This window comes from Sabethes cyaneus, chromosome 2 (genome assembly GCF_943734655.1).
Source record: "Sabethes cyaneus chromosome 2, idSabCyanKW18_F2, whole genome shotgun sequence".
NCBI lineage: Eukaryota > Metazoa > Arthropoda > Insecta > Diptera > Culicidae > Sabethes > Sabethes cyaneus.
The window spans coordinates 212,759,115-212,775,190 of record NC_071354.1 but is presented as its reverse complement, the minus strand read 5'-3'; the positions used below and the strand labels follow the sequence as shown (position 1 = coordinate 212,775,190).

General features: G+C 38.1%; 1 protein-coding gene across 2 annotated transcripts in view; it reads left to right on the top strand.

Moving 5' to 3' along the window:
* LOC128737701 (uncharacterized) overlaps positions 1-16,076 on the top strand; it is a 378,170-nt gene that overhangs the window by 340,029 nt on the left and 22,065 nt on the right. For both annotated transcript variants that reach the window (XM_053832397.1, XM_053832396.1), the window contains exon 10: positions 8,165-9,205. In XM_053832397.1, coding sequence (XP_053688372.1) covers positions 8,165-9,205 — 1,041 coding nt within the window. The remainder of the gene's footprint in view (positions 1-8,164; positions 9,206-16,076) is intronic.

The following is a 16,076-nucleotide window of genomic DNA, read 5'->3' as shown; positions in this document are numbered from 1 at the left end:
ACCCTAAGCTGTAGCTTTTAAGATAACAAGGTAGTTTTGCAATACCTGAGTAGATTAGAAGTATCCTAGCCAGCAATTATACCGCCTGAACAGTCTATCTCAGTTTCACGGAAAATCTAGTTTCTACTAAAATTTCTATTCTGGACCATGATGATGCATTGGGTAGGTTGAATTATGTGCACCATTATTTTCTGTCTCCGTCTGCTGTATTGAAGTTACCTGTTTCAACTGTTGATAAAAGTCTGTTCCTTGGCTGGGGCCGAATTTTGACAGATTTATAATTCATCTGACTTTAAGATTGTCTACATGAAAAAGTCTTATCCTAAATTTAATTTACGCGATCTCTGCGTGAGCAAGTGTGACCTTTTACCGATATCCAATAATTCCTCCACGTTCGAAAAAGTCCTGATAGTTCTCTGATATACAAACGCAATCCGATGAAACCGCATTAGGACTAGTCCCGTTGATCGTAATGGTCGCTGTGATGCACAAAAGTTAATCATGGATAGTAAGTTTGGGAATTCAATTTCGTCATTGATCATTTAATCCATTAATATCGTCTGTTGCTTCTTGCGTCTGTATTCAAGTCAAGTAAACTGCACCCATCTAGGTAAGTAGGCTTGTTATCAGGATGTAACCAGGGTAGATGTTAGTTTTAAAGTGCTATTTATTTAATAACACCCTGATCAAACATGTTTATTGCTGCTATTTGAAAGAATATTCGAGTTCAACACCGAAAACATTTTTTATGCGAGGCCATATTTCCATATTCTAGTATTTTTGTTATTAATAAAGTTATTATCAATCGGTTTTCATGTCACAGGAAGCTGCTAGAATTATTTTACTAGAAATTGAGAATTACTCATTGAGTATATTTAGGGTAAGGGAGGGTATTCCCATCGCGCTACTAATTTCGGCATACATTACCTTTTTTGGCTACACTTTCCCAAATAAAAACTTTGCCGCTATATAACAATACTGAAACTAATGTAGCACTCATAGGCTTTAATGTGTTATAACTATTTTCATAAAAATGTAAGTAGTTTGCTTAATTTTATTCAATAAACATCAAAACCACTGTTTTTCCACTAGCACGTAACTAGGCTGAAAAAAGTAGCAGCAATCGCTTACGCGTATCCGCTCTTGGTGATGGTTTGGAAAACACACAATTATGATCACGTTTACTTATTCTAGAAACTAAACAGCTGTGAATATGCCATCACAGAACAATTCTACTTCTTTTTATCATGGAAAAACACAAAAATTCCCCTCTGATATGAAAATATAAATCAATTTTCAATCACTAGCCATTAGCAGCATTTTGTTTTTTAATTCCACCATATGGCGCTTAATATGCACTACTACCAATATATGTGCTGACATGTCTGGTATTTGAGTGACAACTGGCGCTAGTGTATATGAACGACTCAGTGATACACTAGCGCCAGCAGCAAGCTGTTGTCACTGCAAAACTAATTATCTTCAATGAGCCCGGAATGTAGACAATAGCGAGAAGTTATCGATCGGTCTCTCTTTTCTTGTCTCTTTTGATCTGTTTTTGAAAAGCATTTAATTGCTGTGCTAGCTATTTCGGCCTGTCGGATTTAAAAAACACAGACACCACTATAGAAAATGGGCTCAATTTAGCCGCAGCGACTTCATCATTTCTCGCGACTATTACTCAAATTCAGTAGCGTTTTATTAAGACCAAAATACACGCCGATATTCAGTAAATATTATTCCATCAACTGGTATAAAAATCTTGTCTCGAATAAATATAGTTTCAACGTAGTTCCTGAATATTGCTTAGGCTACCGCTTAATGGGCTGGAAATACCCTCCCGTACCCTATTTTGTTAAAATAACCAGTTTTCAAAAATTGCTAAATTACGATGGCGTGTTGATTTTATCCTTCTATGATATCAATGTGCACGATAAAATTTAATGCGCATATGCTGCACAGCTACGGAAACTGCTGAAAGTTTATCTGCAGGTCCGTCTACTCTGCATAACTCAATACCATCGACAATGTAATAAAAAATGGTTGAGTTTTTAATGCAGTAATAACTTCACATCTGGAGATGTATTTATGAAACGAAGTTTATGCTGTGGGGCGGGACCGAGCGCGACAGGGCTCGCGTGGGCAGTACCGTGGTAATCGGGGATGAGTTCGAGATAGTCGCCGAGTTCGTATACCTTGGCTCACTGGCCGTGAGCCAAGAGCCGTGAGATTAAAAGACGTATTAACAGCGGAAGTCGGGCCTACTACGGACTCCACAAACACACCTACGGTCGAACAATTTGAGCCCCCATACAACGTTCACACTGTACAAAACGCTAATTAGACCGGTTGTCCTCTACAGGCACGAAACGTGGACACTGCTAGAAGAGGACCTACGAGCACTCGGAGTTTTCGAACGGCGGGTGGTAAGAACCTTCTTTGGCGGAGTGCAAGAGAACGGTGTATGGAGGCGAAGAATGAACCACGAGCTCGCGCGTCTCTCCGGCGAACCAAGTGTTCAGAAAGTGGTTAAAGCTGAACAAATACGTTGGACAGGACATGTTGCTAGAATGCCGGACAACTATCCTGCTAAAATGATTTTCGCATCCAATCCGGTAGGAACAAGACGAAGAGGGGCACAGCGAGCGAGGTGGAGCGAGATCTGGCGAGCACTGGGTGCCCGCGGAACTGGACACCAGCCGCCATGGACCAAAATAGATGTAGAAATTATACTGCGCAGGCTTTGTCGTTAGACGTTAGGCCAATTAAGTAAGTAGGTAACTTCACATCTTACAGGGAGCGGCAGTCGTCTATAGTTTTCTATCAAAACAAACAAATTCAGATCATCGGCGTACCCTAACTTGTAGCTAATAGCCAGCAGTAACGCAACATTGTCAAAGAATAGCAAGAAAAGCAGAGATCCCATGTAGCTTCCTTGAAGAACTCCAGACCTATTGGTAGATACCGATGAAACAAACACGTCCGAGTTTCACCGCTGTGGTATGAATTCAGCCATTCAACCATCTGTCAGGAAGCACTGGTCGTGATAGTTTCTGTAATAGTATTGCACGGTTAATTCGATCGGAAGCCGCTTTCAAGTCAGCATAGATAACACCAACTTGTTTCTTGTGTTAACATCTGTTAAAGGCACAAATCTTCCACATGATTGTGAGGAACGTGCTGCTCGAGCCAAAGATGCTGATAACATCTGTTAACATTTGTTTATTTCAATTTTTAGTATTCTATTTTAGGTTTGATTTCATACTCAATTTTAAAAGCCAAATTTCTAGCTAGGATTGAAGCAAAATTTAAAGCACCATTTGAAGTCCAACTTTACCTCAATTTTAAATCCAATTTCGTAACCAATTTCAAGTCAAATTTCAAATCCGATTGGAGTCCTATTTCAAGTCCTATTTAACGCCTAATTCCAAGTCTAATGTCAAGTCCAACTTATAGACCAATTTTAAATAAAAGTTCAAGTCTCAATTCGAGACAAAATGAAAGTCCAGAGTGCAGAGCAAAATTGGATATTGGACTATCTTCTATAGGTACCTATAAGAATGGCTTTCTGTCTGTCTGTCCGTATGTTCCTTATAGAATCGAAAACTACTGAACCGATCGGTGTGAAAATTTGCATGTAAGGGTTTTTGGTACCAGGGAAGGTTCTTATGACGGTTAGAGATCCCTCCCCCACTAAGAGGAGGGGGGGGGGGATCCCATACATATCTATAACTATAAAAATAGATTTCTGTCTGTCTGTTATCTGTTGTCTGGTATTTATTTTCCTAGATCTACTGACCTCTATTACTTTCCTTCAGTTGGGTCACCCCTGCGAAATGATACTTTCTACGAAAAGATTTTCCATGAAATGGTGCATCCCGCGTAAGGTTTTTCGCGAAATGGTATTCAGTGAAACTCTATATTCCGCGTAATGGTCAACCGAGAATTGGTGTTCCGCAAAATGGTGTTCGGCGAAATGGTTTGTAAAGATGGCGAATATTTAAATGCTATCCGCTTTATTTTATCAGGCTAAGCAATGGGGGGAGTTGCTTTCTATTTTACTGTGATGAAAATTTGTATATTAAAACACCCATGAACTCCTCGGAAACTTGCAAAACTTGAGATTGTGATAAAGGTCATTCGAGATTCAGGATTTATGTACAACACAGTTTAATTTGTGTCAATACGAAGTTTGTCGGGTCAGCTAGTAATGTATAAACATAAGTAATTCAGTGGTGACGGTCCTTTATCGATTCTGCGCAGAACGAATTATGGTCTTCTAGTACTGGCGGTCCCGGGGCTGCCTTTCTCCCATCTCCGCGCTGGTGTTCGCAAGAGTACATCATTCTCAACAGCGTACATCCACCGGGATCTGCCTCGAAGTTTGCGGCCTTTGCAGAAAATAGTTTTAATTACTTATTCTGAAAAACAAATGCCGGAGGAGTGATTGGGTGGCCTCATTTGGCCAATTTTTAAAAAGCAGTATCGACTCGAGTGTAAAAACTATCGAGGTATTACATTGCTCAATTTTGCCTGTAAGGTGCTCTCCCGTATCCTGTTCTGCAGACGGAGACCGTTAGCGGAGTCCTTCGTCGGCGAGGACCAAGCTGGTTTTCGTAGGGTCGCTCCACGACGGATTAGTTGTTTACCCTGCGCCTGTTACTAGACAAGTTCCGGGAGTACAACTTACAGACTCATCATCTATTTGTGGACTTTAAGGCGGCGTACGATTCAGTCAAACGAAATGAGCTGTGACAGATAATGCTAGAACATGGTTCTCCGACGAAACTAGTTACGCTGATTCGTGAGATGCTGGATGGGTCCAAATCATGCGTTAGAATATCGGGTGAGACCTCAGCCGTTTTCGTGACGTTGGATGGACTAAAGCAAGGGGATGCACTCTCTAATTCAACATCGCCTTGGAAGCTGCAATACGAAGGGCAAACGTGGAAAGGAATGGAACTATAATCACGAAATTTTACATGCTTCTTGGCTTTGCGGATGAAGTCGATATCATCGGAAACAACCGTAGAACAGTTGAATTGGTGTTCAGGCGAGATTGGGGCTTACCATTAACACCGCCAAAACGAAGTACATGATTGCTGGCAGTGAACGTGGGAGACCAAGGTACCGAATGTTGGTGCCGAGGTGGAGTTAGAAGGGGAACGATATGAAGTAGTAGAGGATTTGAAACACCTTGGTACACTCGTGACATGTGACAACGATGTAAGCCGCGAAGTGAAACGGCGAATTGCAGCCGCTAATCGCCCTTTCTACGGATCACGTTGCAAGCTAAAGTCACGTAGTTTGCAAATTCGCATAAAACTGGTGCTCTACAGAACAATAATCCTCACCCCAGTTCATCCAACATCACGAATGCGGCTGAGGTCTCACCCGTTATTTTGACGCATGATTTTACCGCATCTAACGTCGTACGAATCAGCTCAATTACTTTCATGGGAAAACCATGTTCTAGCATTATCTGCCACAGTTAATTTAGATTTAGTCAAACTCGTACGCTCCCTTAAAATCAACAAACAGATGAAGCGTAGGGTCACCGGCGATCCCGCGTTCCTACTTAAAATTACAAAGAATGCGACACGAGTTCCGCGTTGTCAAACGTAGCCAACTAGAATCAATCTACTTTATTCTACCGTCATACATTATTTTGATGTAGGACTACGTCTTACGGCAAGGTTTGGCTAGATAGGGTGTCATTCCAAAAAATCTTTCTCGAAAAGTGGTCAGGGTTTGAACGCAAAGCTATTATTGTGGATTCGATTTTCAATATTTTTGCATCAATCGATCGGAACTTCTTCTACGCGTTGGCACAAATGAAGAACGCTATCATTTAGTAAGTGTATACTATTGAAAAACTGAAAATAATGAAGGTTGAAGCATTGCCCAAAAAGAAATTCTCGCACACTGGTTGTTTGGAACAGACGTCATAAAAGTTTGCACGTGTTTTTGCAAAACAGTAACAGAAACTCCCCGTCACAACAGGTCGAAGATTCTTTGAGAAGTTTAAACCTATACCAATTTGATGTCTGTGCTTGGGAAGCACGTCAAAGAGCAAAACCGCCCCTCTTTTTCAACCGATGTTATCGTTTGAACATTTAACCTAGTCCAATTTGATGTCCTGAAAGTAAACAATTTTGATAAAGTATAAAATTACCCTCTTTTCTTCAACCGAGTTTATCTTTAAACATTGAATCTAGCCCAAATTGACGTCCTGCTAGTGAAACGTCATAGCAAAGTGAGCGGTGATCCTTTTCTTTTGCCAGATTGTATCTACACACTCAAATAAAAGCACCGAGCGCGGCAAAATTTTGCCGAAATCTCAACAGCCGACCGTTCGGTAAAAATTTTTATGTTGCCAAACGTTACTAAAGATTCGTAAACGTCGATATACACCATCGACATTTTTACCGAACGTTCGACTGTTGAGATTTCGGCAACATTTTGCCGAACTCGGTACTATTTTTTAAGTGTTTATATTGTATTGTGTGATTGTATCTATGCTAACCTAATAAGCCAGTCGTCGTAAGTTCGAATCCCGACTGGGAGAGGCTATTAGAGTCAATAGGATCGTAGGAACTGGCTCTGCAAGTGTCCTGCAGTCTAACAGCTGGCTGCGAAGTCTGTCATATAAAAACAAAAGGTCAAGTTTCGAAAACGGAATATAGCACCTAGGCTTTGCTGTGCTTTGATCGTATCTATAGTTGCTTTTAGTTGCAGCAACTTATTAATGACTATTTATGGTCATTATTAGGTTACAGTAATTACATGTGACGGAAGTGTGCTACTTGGGATGTAGCTTGTATACATGAAGAATCAAATTCTTGCATGCATGGGTACATGCTACTATCGCTACAAAGAGACTTATGTAGTCCTGCGTCACCGATGCGATCGTGTCTTGTACACAACCCCTCTGCTTCTTTTATACTAAGATAGTGTCAATTGGGAGGTCCCCCATCTAAACCGCAGTGCGGACCGATTTTCTCCTCATGAGAATGGCTTTGTCTTATTTTGGTAAGAACCAAATCCAGTGCTTTAAATCATATCTGTCGAATCGTCTTGTTAATGTATCTGTCGAAGGATTCCTTCCGCCGGTTTTCCACGTTCTCCGCAATTTCGCAAGGTAGCCATCTCGGAACGTTGGGTTTTCCTATCTATTTTAACGAGTTTGAGATAGTATTTATGTTTTTAAAGATATTTTCCAAGTACGCGTCGCGGTTTTTGAATTTGCGGGAAATTCAATATAGGTTAAATTGCGAAATTAAAATGGCCGAATTTGTTCAGAGCCGAATTTTGGTTTTAGCAGAATTAATGAAAGTCGACTTCCAAACGCTATTTTTATTAAAATTTATTATAGAACACCGAAAAAAGTCGGTTATCTCCGAATCTTCATGTGTCGCTGGGTTAGATTCAATTTTTTAATGGCAAAAGAAAGATTTTTTTCAAGCATTCCCATGATATAGTGTTTTGTTATGGCTCATAAAAAAAATATTTGATACATCTAGTAAATGAAAGTTATTTTACCTTATTTCACTAGACTCTGCTAGGATTGAAGTGGTTTGCTTTCTGAAAAATCCTTTTTCATAAGAAATCCGCGGTACGGTATTTAATTACACCAATAAGAGACATTTTACTATAATTTCTTTCGTTTGTTTTCATAAAAAAATACCAAATCGTTGAATTCCGACAAAGAAATTTTTGTTTTAAATAAGATTCAATATAGCCCCAATCTAGAGACATTGGAAAAATTAAATCCAGTCCAACGGCATTTGGAGTTACTGGAATAACCAGCGTTTTCCCAAACATTCTCCACTTTACTCCGCTTGGCAATAAGTAATTTATCTAAACATATGAATAATTGTTGCTGATGAAGATTGTCATCTGCGGTGATATTATTTGCTGACTGAGAAGGCTGAAATAGTACATCAAAAAGAGAACGGTCATAATTACTAATAACTAATAATGTCATATGTTCACACCCCTAGACCATAGACCCTTCCTGAGCATCATCCCAATAAATCGAGCTGAATAATTCAATAATCATCATCAGTCGTCCTCAATTTAGCACCTTGAACGCTCATAAGATAAATCCTTTCGCCTCACGTTAACCACACAATCTCAATTAACTTTCCATTGCATTTACCAGATGTACCCCCGCTGGATCGACAACCGGAGAGCCCGAGAGCAACAGCAGCAGCAGCAGCACCAGCAAACCCACAGCAGCCTCCTGGATGCTAGCCGGTCCGTCACTCCGAAGGACACATCGATACATTTCCAAGTCATTCCTACCTCTCAGCAACCGAACCACTCCAACAATCCAAATTCAATTAGAGCAATTGCCGGCAATCATCATCACCATCAGCAGCAACAGCAGCAGCAGCATCAGAACTCTTCGACTGTAGTGGTCAGCAGTAGTAGTAATTTAACTCTTACCCAGCATCTCAACTCTTTGAACACCAGTAACAGCAGCAGCAATAGCAATAACAATAATTCACAATTAACAAGTGTCAGTAGTCATATTACAAACGGACTATCCAATGCTCATTTGGCAGCCGCGGCCGCCCAGCATCACCAGCAGCAGCAGCATCGAAGTCATATGATCATCACCAGCAATAATTCGTCCTCGGCCTCGTCGGCAGCTGGCAATTCGTCCGCTGCCAGTGCCGCCGGAGCCAACAATCAATTAACCGCGAACGGTTCTAATAACGGCAACGGTGGCAACCGTGGCAGCTCTGACCCTAGCATAAATCTCCCGAATAATGGCGAGAGCCATATATCAATGCTCGGCGGTCAACACCAGCAGCAGCAGCAGCAGCAATCATCGGCAGCAGGATCAACGCAAAGGACGATAGCGTCCGGCAGTGGCAGCGCCAGTGGTTCAGCGGACAACGTCAATCAGAGGACGTCATCTCAGCATCACCAACAGCAACAGCAGGACGGTGCTGGCGATGGATTGATAAACAACGGAAGCAACAATAATAGCAGCAATGGCAGCAATGGCAGTAGCAGCAACAATAACAGCAACAACAACAATAATAATAATAGCAGCAATAGCAGTGGTGTTGGTGGTCGCCATCATAATCATATTACGGTTGATAATTGTGCGGTCAGTAGTGCGTCAATGGTTAATGGATCGAACGGCGGAACGGCGGGTGCAGCGCCGTCGTTGGTTTTGAGTTTGTCACAGGTGAGTTACGTGCTGGAAGAAAGAGGGAGAAAGGGGTGGTGGTATGCAGTGTAACATTATTGGCGGTTGTAGATTTTTATGAGGTGTGATAGTTTGCATAACGTCAAGAGAAGCGCTATGTACCTACTAAATACAGATTCAACAACCTTCTTTCAACTGTTTCAATTCGATGCAGAGATTTTCGTTTTGTTTCAATTTGGGATAGCTTTTATTTTTTGAAATAGTAGACGAATCGCAAAGCAAATTTGAACATATAACTATTTGGGATGGTTTGAGCAATATTTTAGCAATGAGAAATTTTAAATTATTTTCTGTTTTTGTGGTTCGTTTTCGTGAAAAATGATTTCATATTCGAAAATTTGTGTAACCTAAACAGTCAATATTTTGCTCAATAATTACTTAACATAAAATGACCAGAATATTTCTAGATGAATTCGGGACGTGACAATAAATAGAAAATTAGTTCTGAATGGCATAACAAATTTATTTAACAACAACTTAATACAAATTTACCAGCATTTTTCGGTTAAATATACCTGTTTTAACAATTCTTCGTTAGGAGAAATATTTTTAAAAACTCTTCACAATTTAAAAAAAATCTGTCCTATCATGAAGCATTTCTGTGAGCGTTTTACACGATAAAAAAAAAGATCAATGTGGGTCACCTTGCGGGACACTTGGTAAGGTATCCAAATCTGGAACTGTCCCACTTCAGGATGTCTGGTTGGCATACGTGTATTAACGATCTGTGACTAAAAGCCATCTTTAAGAGTTACTGCATTCTGACTACAGAGAGAAATTTTCGCACGAAATGAATTTTACTAATGGATTTTTCTGCAGATTAACAGGGCAATGTCGTTAAAGTCGGGCCACTGTCAAGGATGGGCCATCACAATTGTTTAGTAACAAGGAAATCCAGAAAAATAACTTTTTTCCTGTTAGTCAATTTCTAATCTTTTAATGATAAAATTTTCATAATAACACCTGAATTTCCTGAATACAGTAACGTTCCGATTTCGTCAGCCCCATGTTGAATTTTGGGCTGACAAAATGGGGAAACTGACAAAATCGGGAAATATATTTTTCGAAGTTTTTTTTTCAAAACTCAAGACTTAAGACTCAATTGGTCAACCGAAATCTCAATCAACCGGGCACAGCTCACTGGTCGAGAAATTTTTTTGGTGTGCATTAGCTTTGAGCAGGTAAACTTGGTTTTAGGTTTATGGAACTTTTGGAAGAGTTTCTTACAATTAAAAGTTCTATCGTCCAGTGGAATTCAAATTTTGATTAATCGCCCTAAAAGAGCAATAAAAAATTTATTTTTCTCCAGTTTCAATATGACACATTGATGTGTTCTGAAAAGTTTTACAGCATATTATTACAAGAAATTTTTGCAGAGTAAAAATTTTGCTGAAGACAGTAACCTTCTATCTCTTCAGCAACGATACAAAAATCCTTTTTGCTCATGAATGAAAAATCGTTAAAATCAGTTTTTCAATTTTAGCTGTTTTTGTAGTTGTTGGATGACTTTTTCCTGTTTTACAAAGTTGTACAAATAATAAAAATACACAGCATTGCTGAATATAGTATACTTCTATCTTTGCTTGTTTAGAAGTTGTAGAACTTTCTGTATAAAAATACCCTAATGTTGATCCCGAATTACTCGTGAGAAGGCATCATTTTATTCAAAAACTCTCCTCAGAGAATCAGAATAGCATTAAGCAGGCTGAAAAGCTTTATAATTAATATTTAAAAACGCAAACGTTAAGAATAATTTATAGGCTGACAAAATCGTGATAAAAAGTTGATAAAATCGGGAGTAGGCAAAATCGGGAGCTGACAAGATCGGAACATTATTGTATTTATCTAAGTCAAAAATTTATATCTCGTAAACCAAACAGTACGCTCTTCGAGCAAGCGGTTTCATCCGAAAATGTTAGTAAATTTTCTTACCATGTTCTGCGATGAATTACCGATAAGCGATAAAGGATTACAAACAACAATAATAATAATAGTTCGTCTCTTACTTGCGCTGAAGAAAAAACGGAAAAGTGCAAGGGAAAACGTAACAAAACTAGGCAAACGGTGTGGGAAAGGCGTGAATGAAAAAAATAACGAAAAACTGACATAAAAAAAGAAAAAGTGACATAAAATAGAAAAACAAAAGAATAATTGTGACTCAATGAGATGCGAAGCAGGACGTAAAAAGATAGAAAAATGGAGAAGAAAAAAATGGGAGACAAAAGGGAAACCTATGCAAAATAGAGAAGACTGCACAGAAAACGAGCGGAAACGGAAGAGAAAAGAAGAAAAATGAGAGAAAAGAAGTAAAACGATGAAGATAGCGAGAAAACGAGATTGAAATTGAGAGTAAACTGAACAGAAAAAAGAAAAAAAAAACGAAAAGAAACAGGGAGGAAAGGAAAGGGCGAAACTACGAGAGTAAGAAAATTGTAAAACCATTAAGTAAGAAAAAGAGAAAAAAGGAAAGAAAAAACGTAACAGAGTAAATGGGAAAACAAGAAAGAAAAAGAGGGAGCCAAGAAAGGAAAAAACGGAACAGAAAAATAATTTAAAGGGGACAAGAAGGGTAGTGTGAGAAAACCGAAATCTGAACCATCGGTACATAAAAGGATGTTTTGTTTTTCCCGTGTAAATCTAATGGCTGAAGTAAAGTAAGCTGTTTTCTTCATAGGGCTTAATGGGACAGAAAAAGAGGATAAGAAAAATAGGAAAACAGAAAAAAGGGATAGAAAAACAGGAAAACGGCGAGAATGAAATACTGGTATAAAAAAAGAAAAGAAATGTGAGAAGAGAGTGAATGGGACGTAATAACAGAAAAAAGTGTAAAAGAAGATATCGAGACAAAAAAAGAAAAGCGATCCTAAAAAAGAACAGAAAAAAGCTAAATGGAAGAAAAGAAAAGGTATAAGAGAAAAGAAGGAGGAAAGTGATAGAGAAAATGAGGAAAACGGGAAAGAAATTGAGGGCCAACTGAAAAGAAAAGGAGTACAAACGAAAAAAAGAAAAAAACGGGATAGAAAAGGAGAAAAATTGGGGCAGGAAAACGGAAGTACGAGTACAGAAAAACAAGAAGATGAACGAAAAACAGAATATAACCCAAGAGGAAGAAGCAGGACGTAATAAGAAGAAAATGGGCTGAAGAGGAAGAAGGAAGTAAACGGGACAGAAAACAAAAAGAGATTGAAAAAGAGAAACATGGGCCTAGAAATTGAAGAGAGAAAAAACGTATAATAGAGCAGAATAAAGAAAAACAGGGGGTAATACAGGAATGAAAAGGGGGGAAAACGAAAAAGGAAAAGTAGAGAAAGAGGAAACAACGGACTGAGAAGCTACAACGAGAAGAAAAAGAAGGGGAAACGAGACAAATAGATGGAACAGAGACAGTAGAAAATGTGACAGAATAGATGGGAAAACAGGAAAGATAGAGAAAGAATCTAGAAAGGTTCTCCTTTGGAACAGAAAACCATATAAAAGGGAAAAAACTGATCAAGCGAGACATAAAAGGAGAAGACGGGACAAAAAGGGAATGGGATTGCGATAGGAAAATGGGACAGAAGAAGAAGAAAAGAAAAACAGGAAAAACAGACCAACGAAAGAGGAAAAACTGCAAAGAGAAAGACGAGAATCGGGACATGAAATAGGAAAAGGAAAGAAATAGGAGAAAATAGGGGAAAAAAGGAACCAAAAACAGAATATATGTAACAGAAAAGAAGAAAGAACGAGATGTTTGAAAGAGGAAAAACGCAACAGTCGAAGACGAAAAAATAGAAATAAGGAAAACTGGAAACGAAAAAAGGAAAAAAGGTAAATTAAGGTGAAAAAAAATTACAAAAAAGTAAGTGAAAATCAAAAGGAAAAATAGGACTGAGAATAAGAAGAAAGGGAACATGAAACAAAGAAAAACAGGACAATGAAACAGTAAACATGGGATATAAGAAAGTAAAACGAAGGTAAAAGCAGAAAACGGAAGGAAAAAGAAGAAAAATGAGAGCAAACCCCAAGAAAACCGTACAGAAAAGAAGAAGAAACAGAATAATAAGCAAAAAACGAGTCCCCCTTTCTCTTTCCTGTTTTCCCATTTACTCTGTTACGTTTTTTCTGTCCTACTTTCCTCTATTTGATACGTTTTTTCTTCTTTTCACTCTCGTGTTTGCCCTTTTCTGCCCACTGTTTTTTTCTCTAATTTTCCTGTCCCGTTTCTCTCACCCCCTTTCAGTCCTCTTTTTCTTGTTGTTTTTCTCTTTTCTGTTACACTTTTTGTTTTTTACCTTCATTTACGTACTAGTTTTTCCTCTTTTCCAGTCTCTTTTGTTGCCTGTCCCGTTAACACTTTTTATGTTTGTTTTTGTTTTCGTTTGCTCCGTTCTTCCTCTTGTCACGTTCTGTTTTTCTTTCCTGTTTTCTCTTTTTCTTACTTTAAAGTTTTACAATTTACTTACTCTCGTATTTTCGCCTTTTCCTTTTCTCCCTGTTTAGCAAAAAGAAAGCATAACGTGTGAGAGAACAAGATAAAATGTCAATCCTGATTTCACTTGCAAATAATAAATTGCAAATTCTTTTTAAGTCCAATTTCATGTATAATCCCTAACCGCTCAGTTGGTTTCGAGGTTCATTGCTAATCTAACAAGTCGTCGTTTGTTCGATTCTCGCCTAGGCGGGGTTGCTAGATAGAGTCAGTAGGATTGTTGCACTAGCCCTGTAATTGTCCTGTTTTCTAATAGCCGACTGTAAAGTCTGTCGATAAAGAAGGGTCAAGTCTTAGAAAAACATTTAAGCCCAAGGCTTTGCTTTTTTCATGTCTAATTCCAAATAAAACTTCGTATCCAAATTACTCAAAATTTAAATCTAATTGCAAACCTAAATTTATGTCCACTTTCCAATGTAATTTAAAATAATACTGCAAGCTCGATTAGTTCAAATTAACATCTAATTTAATGCCCACTGTCAAGTCCGATTTCCAGTCCAATTTTTTAGTCCCAGTTCCCAATCTAATTTATAGTCCAATTTCAATTTTGATTAATTGGATTTAAAATCAAATCCGGAGGCACGGAGTTTTCAAACTAATCGGTCGTAATTTTTGTGACAGGTAATAATAGATTCGCCATCCAACGATTATTCCGTTTTTCAGGCCAAAGCATTCTTCTGAAAGGTCGGGTGCCCACGTTTTTGTTTATGTCTAGGCGTTGTAAGCCAAAACCAAAAGTCATAAGTTAAAAAGCAAAGACAGTCAAAGTCATATTTATAAAACAAAAAGTCGAAAATCAAAAGAAAGAAACCAAAGTTAAAGATAAAAGGTCAAGAGTAAGTCAAAATCACAACGATGAAAGTCGAAAGTCAGAAATCAAAAGCCAAAAGTCACAAGTCAAACTAAAATTTTAATCAAACGTCAAAAATCAAAAAAGAGAAAGTCAAAAGTCGTAGACTAAAACTTAAAAAATCTAAATTCATAAAACAAAAATTAAATGCAAAAAAGCGAAAATTGAAAGACAAATATTGAAAGTCAAGTCTAAATTCAAAAGCCAAACCCCGCAAGACAAAAGTTAAAATCCTTAAGTCAAAAAGTAAAAAATAATAACTCAAAAGTAAAAAGCCAAAAATCAACAGTTCAAAGTCGAAAGCCAAAAGGCAAGTAGCTGTTGCCGAACGCATATTTGTTAACAGTAAAATTAGCAATGCTCTGGTCCCTATCAGAATTATATTTCATGATAGGGGCTCAAAAGAGCTGGTGCTTAATAAGAAAAAACAATTTGGGAAACTCCTATCAACGGTGATCGATTCAAAACTTGTAATTAACGGGAGAGCAATCAACGTCTCTTTGCGTGACGAGCTAACACCGCTATCCTTAGAACTGCTTAAGGAAGTCAGGGAATTCCAAGAAGTGCTCAATATTAAATACGTTTGGCCAGGCAGGGGTGGTGTCATTTTAGCAAAAAAAGACGATAATAGTAAACCAGAACTAATAAAAAACAGAGAAGATCTAAATCGTGTCAAGAGTCATTTTATGAAGCTTGCTCATGCAACTGATATTTTTACTGATTCTGGGCATTCTCCTTCGCCTAAACGAAAGAAAAATGTACAATAATGGTATAAAATCGAATTTAGTGTTATTGAGTGTAAAATGGATTACTCGTCAATTATGATTCTGAATAAATACTACGATAATTTGCATGATTATAATACAAAGTGTGCTATGGTAGGCACTAATACTCTTAATATAATTCAGTGGAATGTGAGAGGGATAAATCATGTTGATAAGTTTGATGAAATAATTTACTTTGTGAATGAATGTAAAACTGATATTGATGTTATTGTTGTTGGCGAAACTTGGCTGAAAATAGAAAATAGTTGTATTTACAATATTCCTGGCTATCGAGCATTTTTCTCTTGCCGTGACAGCTCTTCAGGCGGATTGGCCGTTTTTGTTAAAACGGCTTTAGAAAACAGATTAATAGATTGTCAAGTAGTACACGGGTTCCACTATGTCCGAATAGAAATCAAACATCATGGGCATTTTTATAACGTTATTGGTGTTTATCGTCCGCCTTCGTTTGATTTCAATGAATTTCAAATAACTTTAGAAAGCTGGTTGTCGACTGCTACTCTATCTAAACCTATTTTCATTGTTGGTGATGTGAATGTGCCAGTAAATATGCAAAATAATAATGTGGTCATTAGATACAAGAACTTATTAGAGTCCTACGGTTATGTATGTACAAATACCTTCCCTACTCGCCCAGCAAGTTCCAATATTTTAGATCATTTCATCTGTTCGATCGACATTGCCGCGAAACTTCAGAATCACACTGTTTTTAGTGATATCAGTGACCACATTCCTGTTATTTCGTCC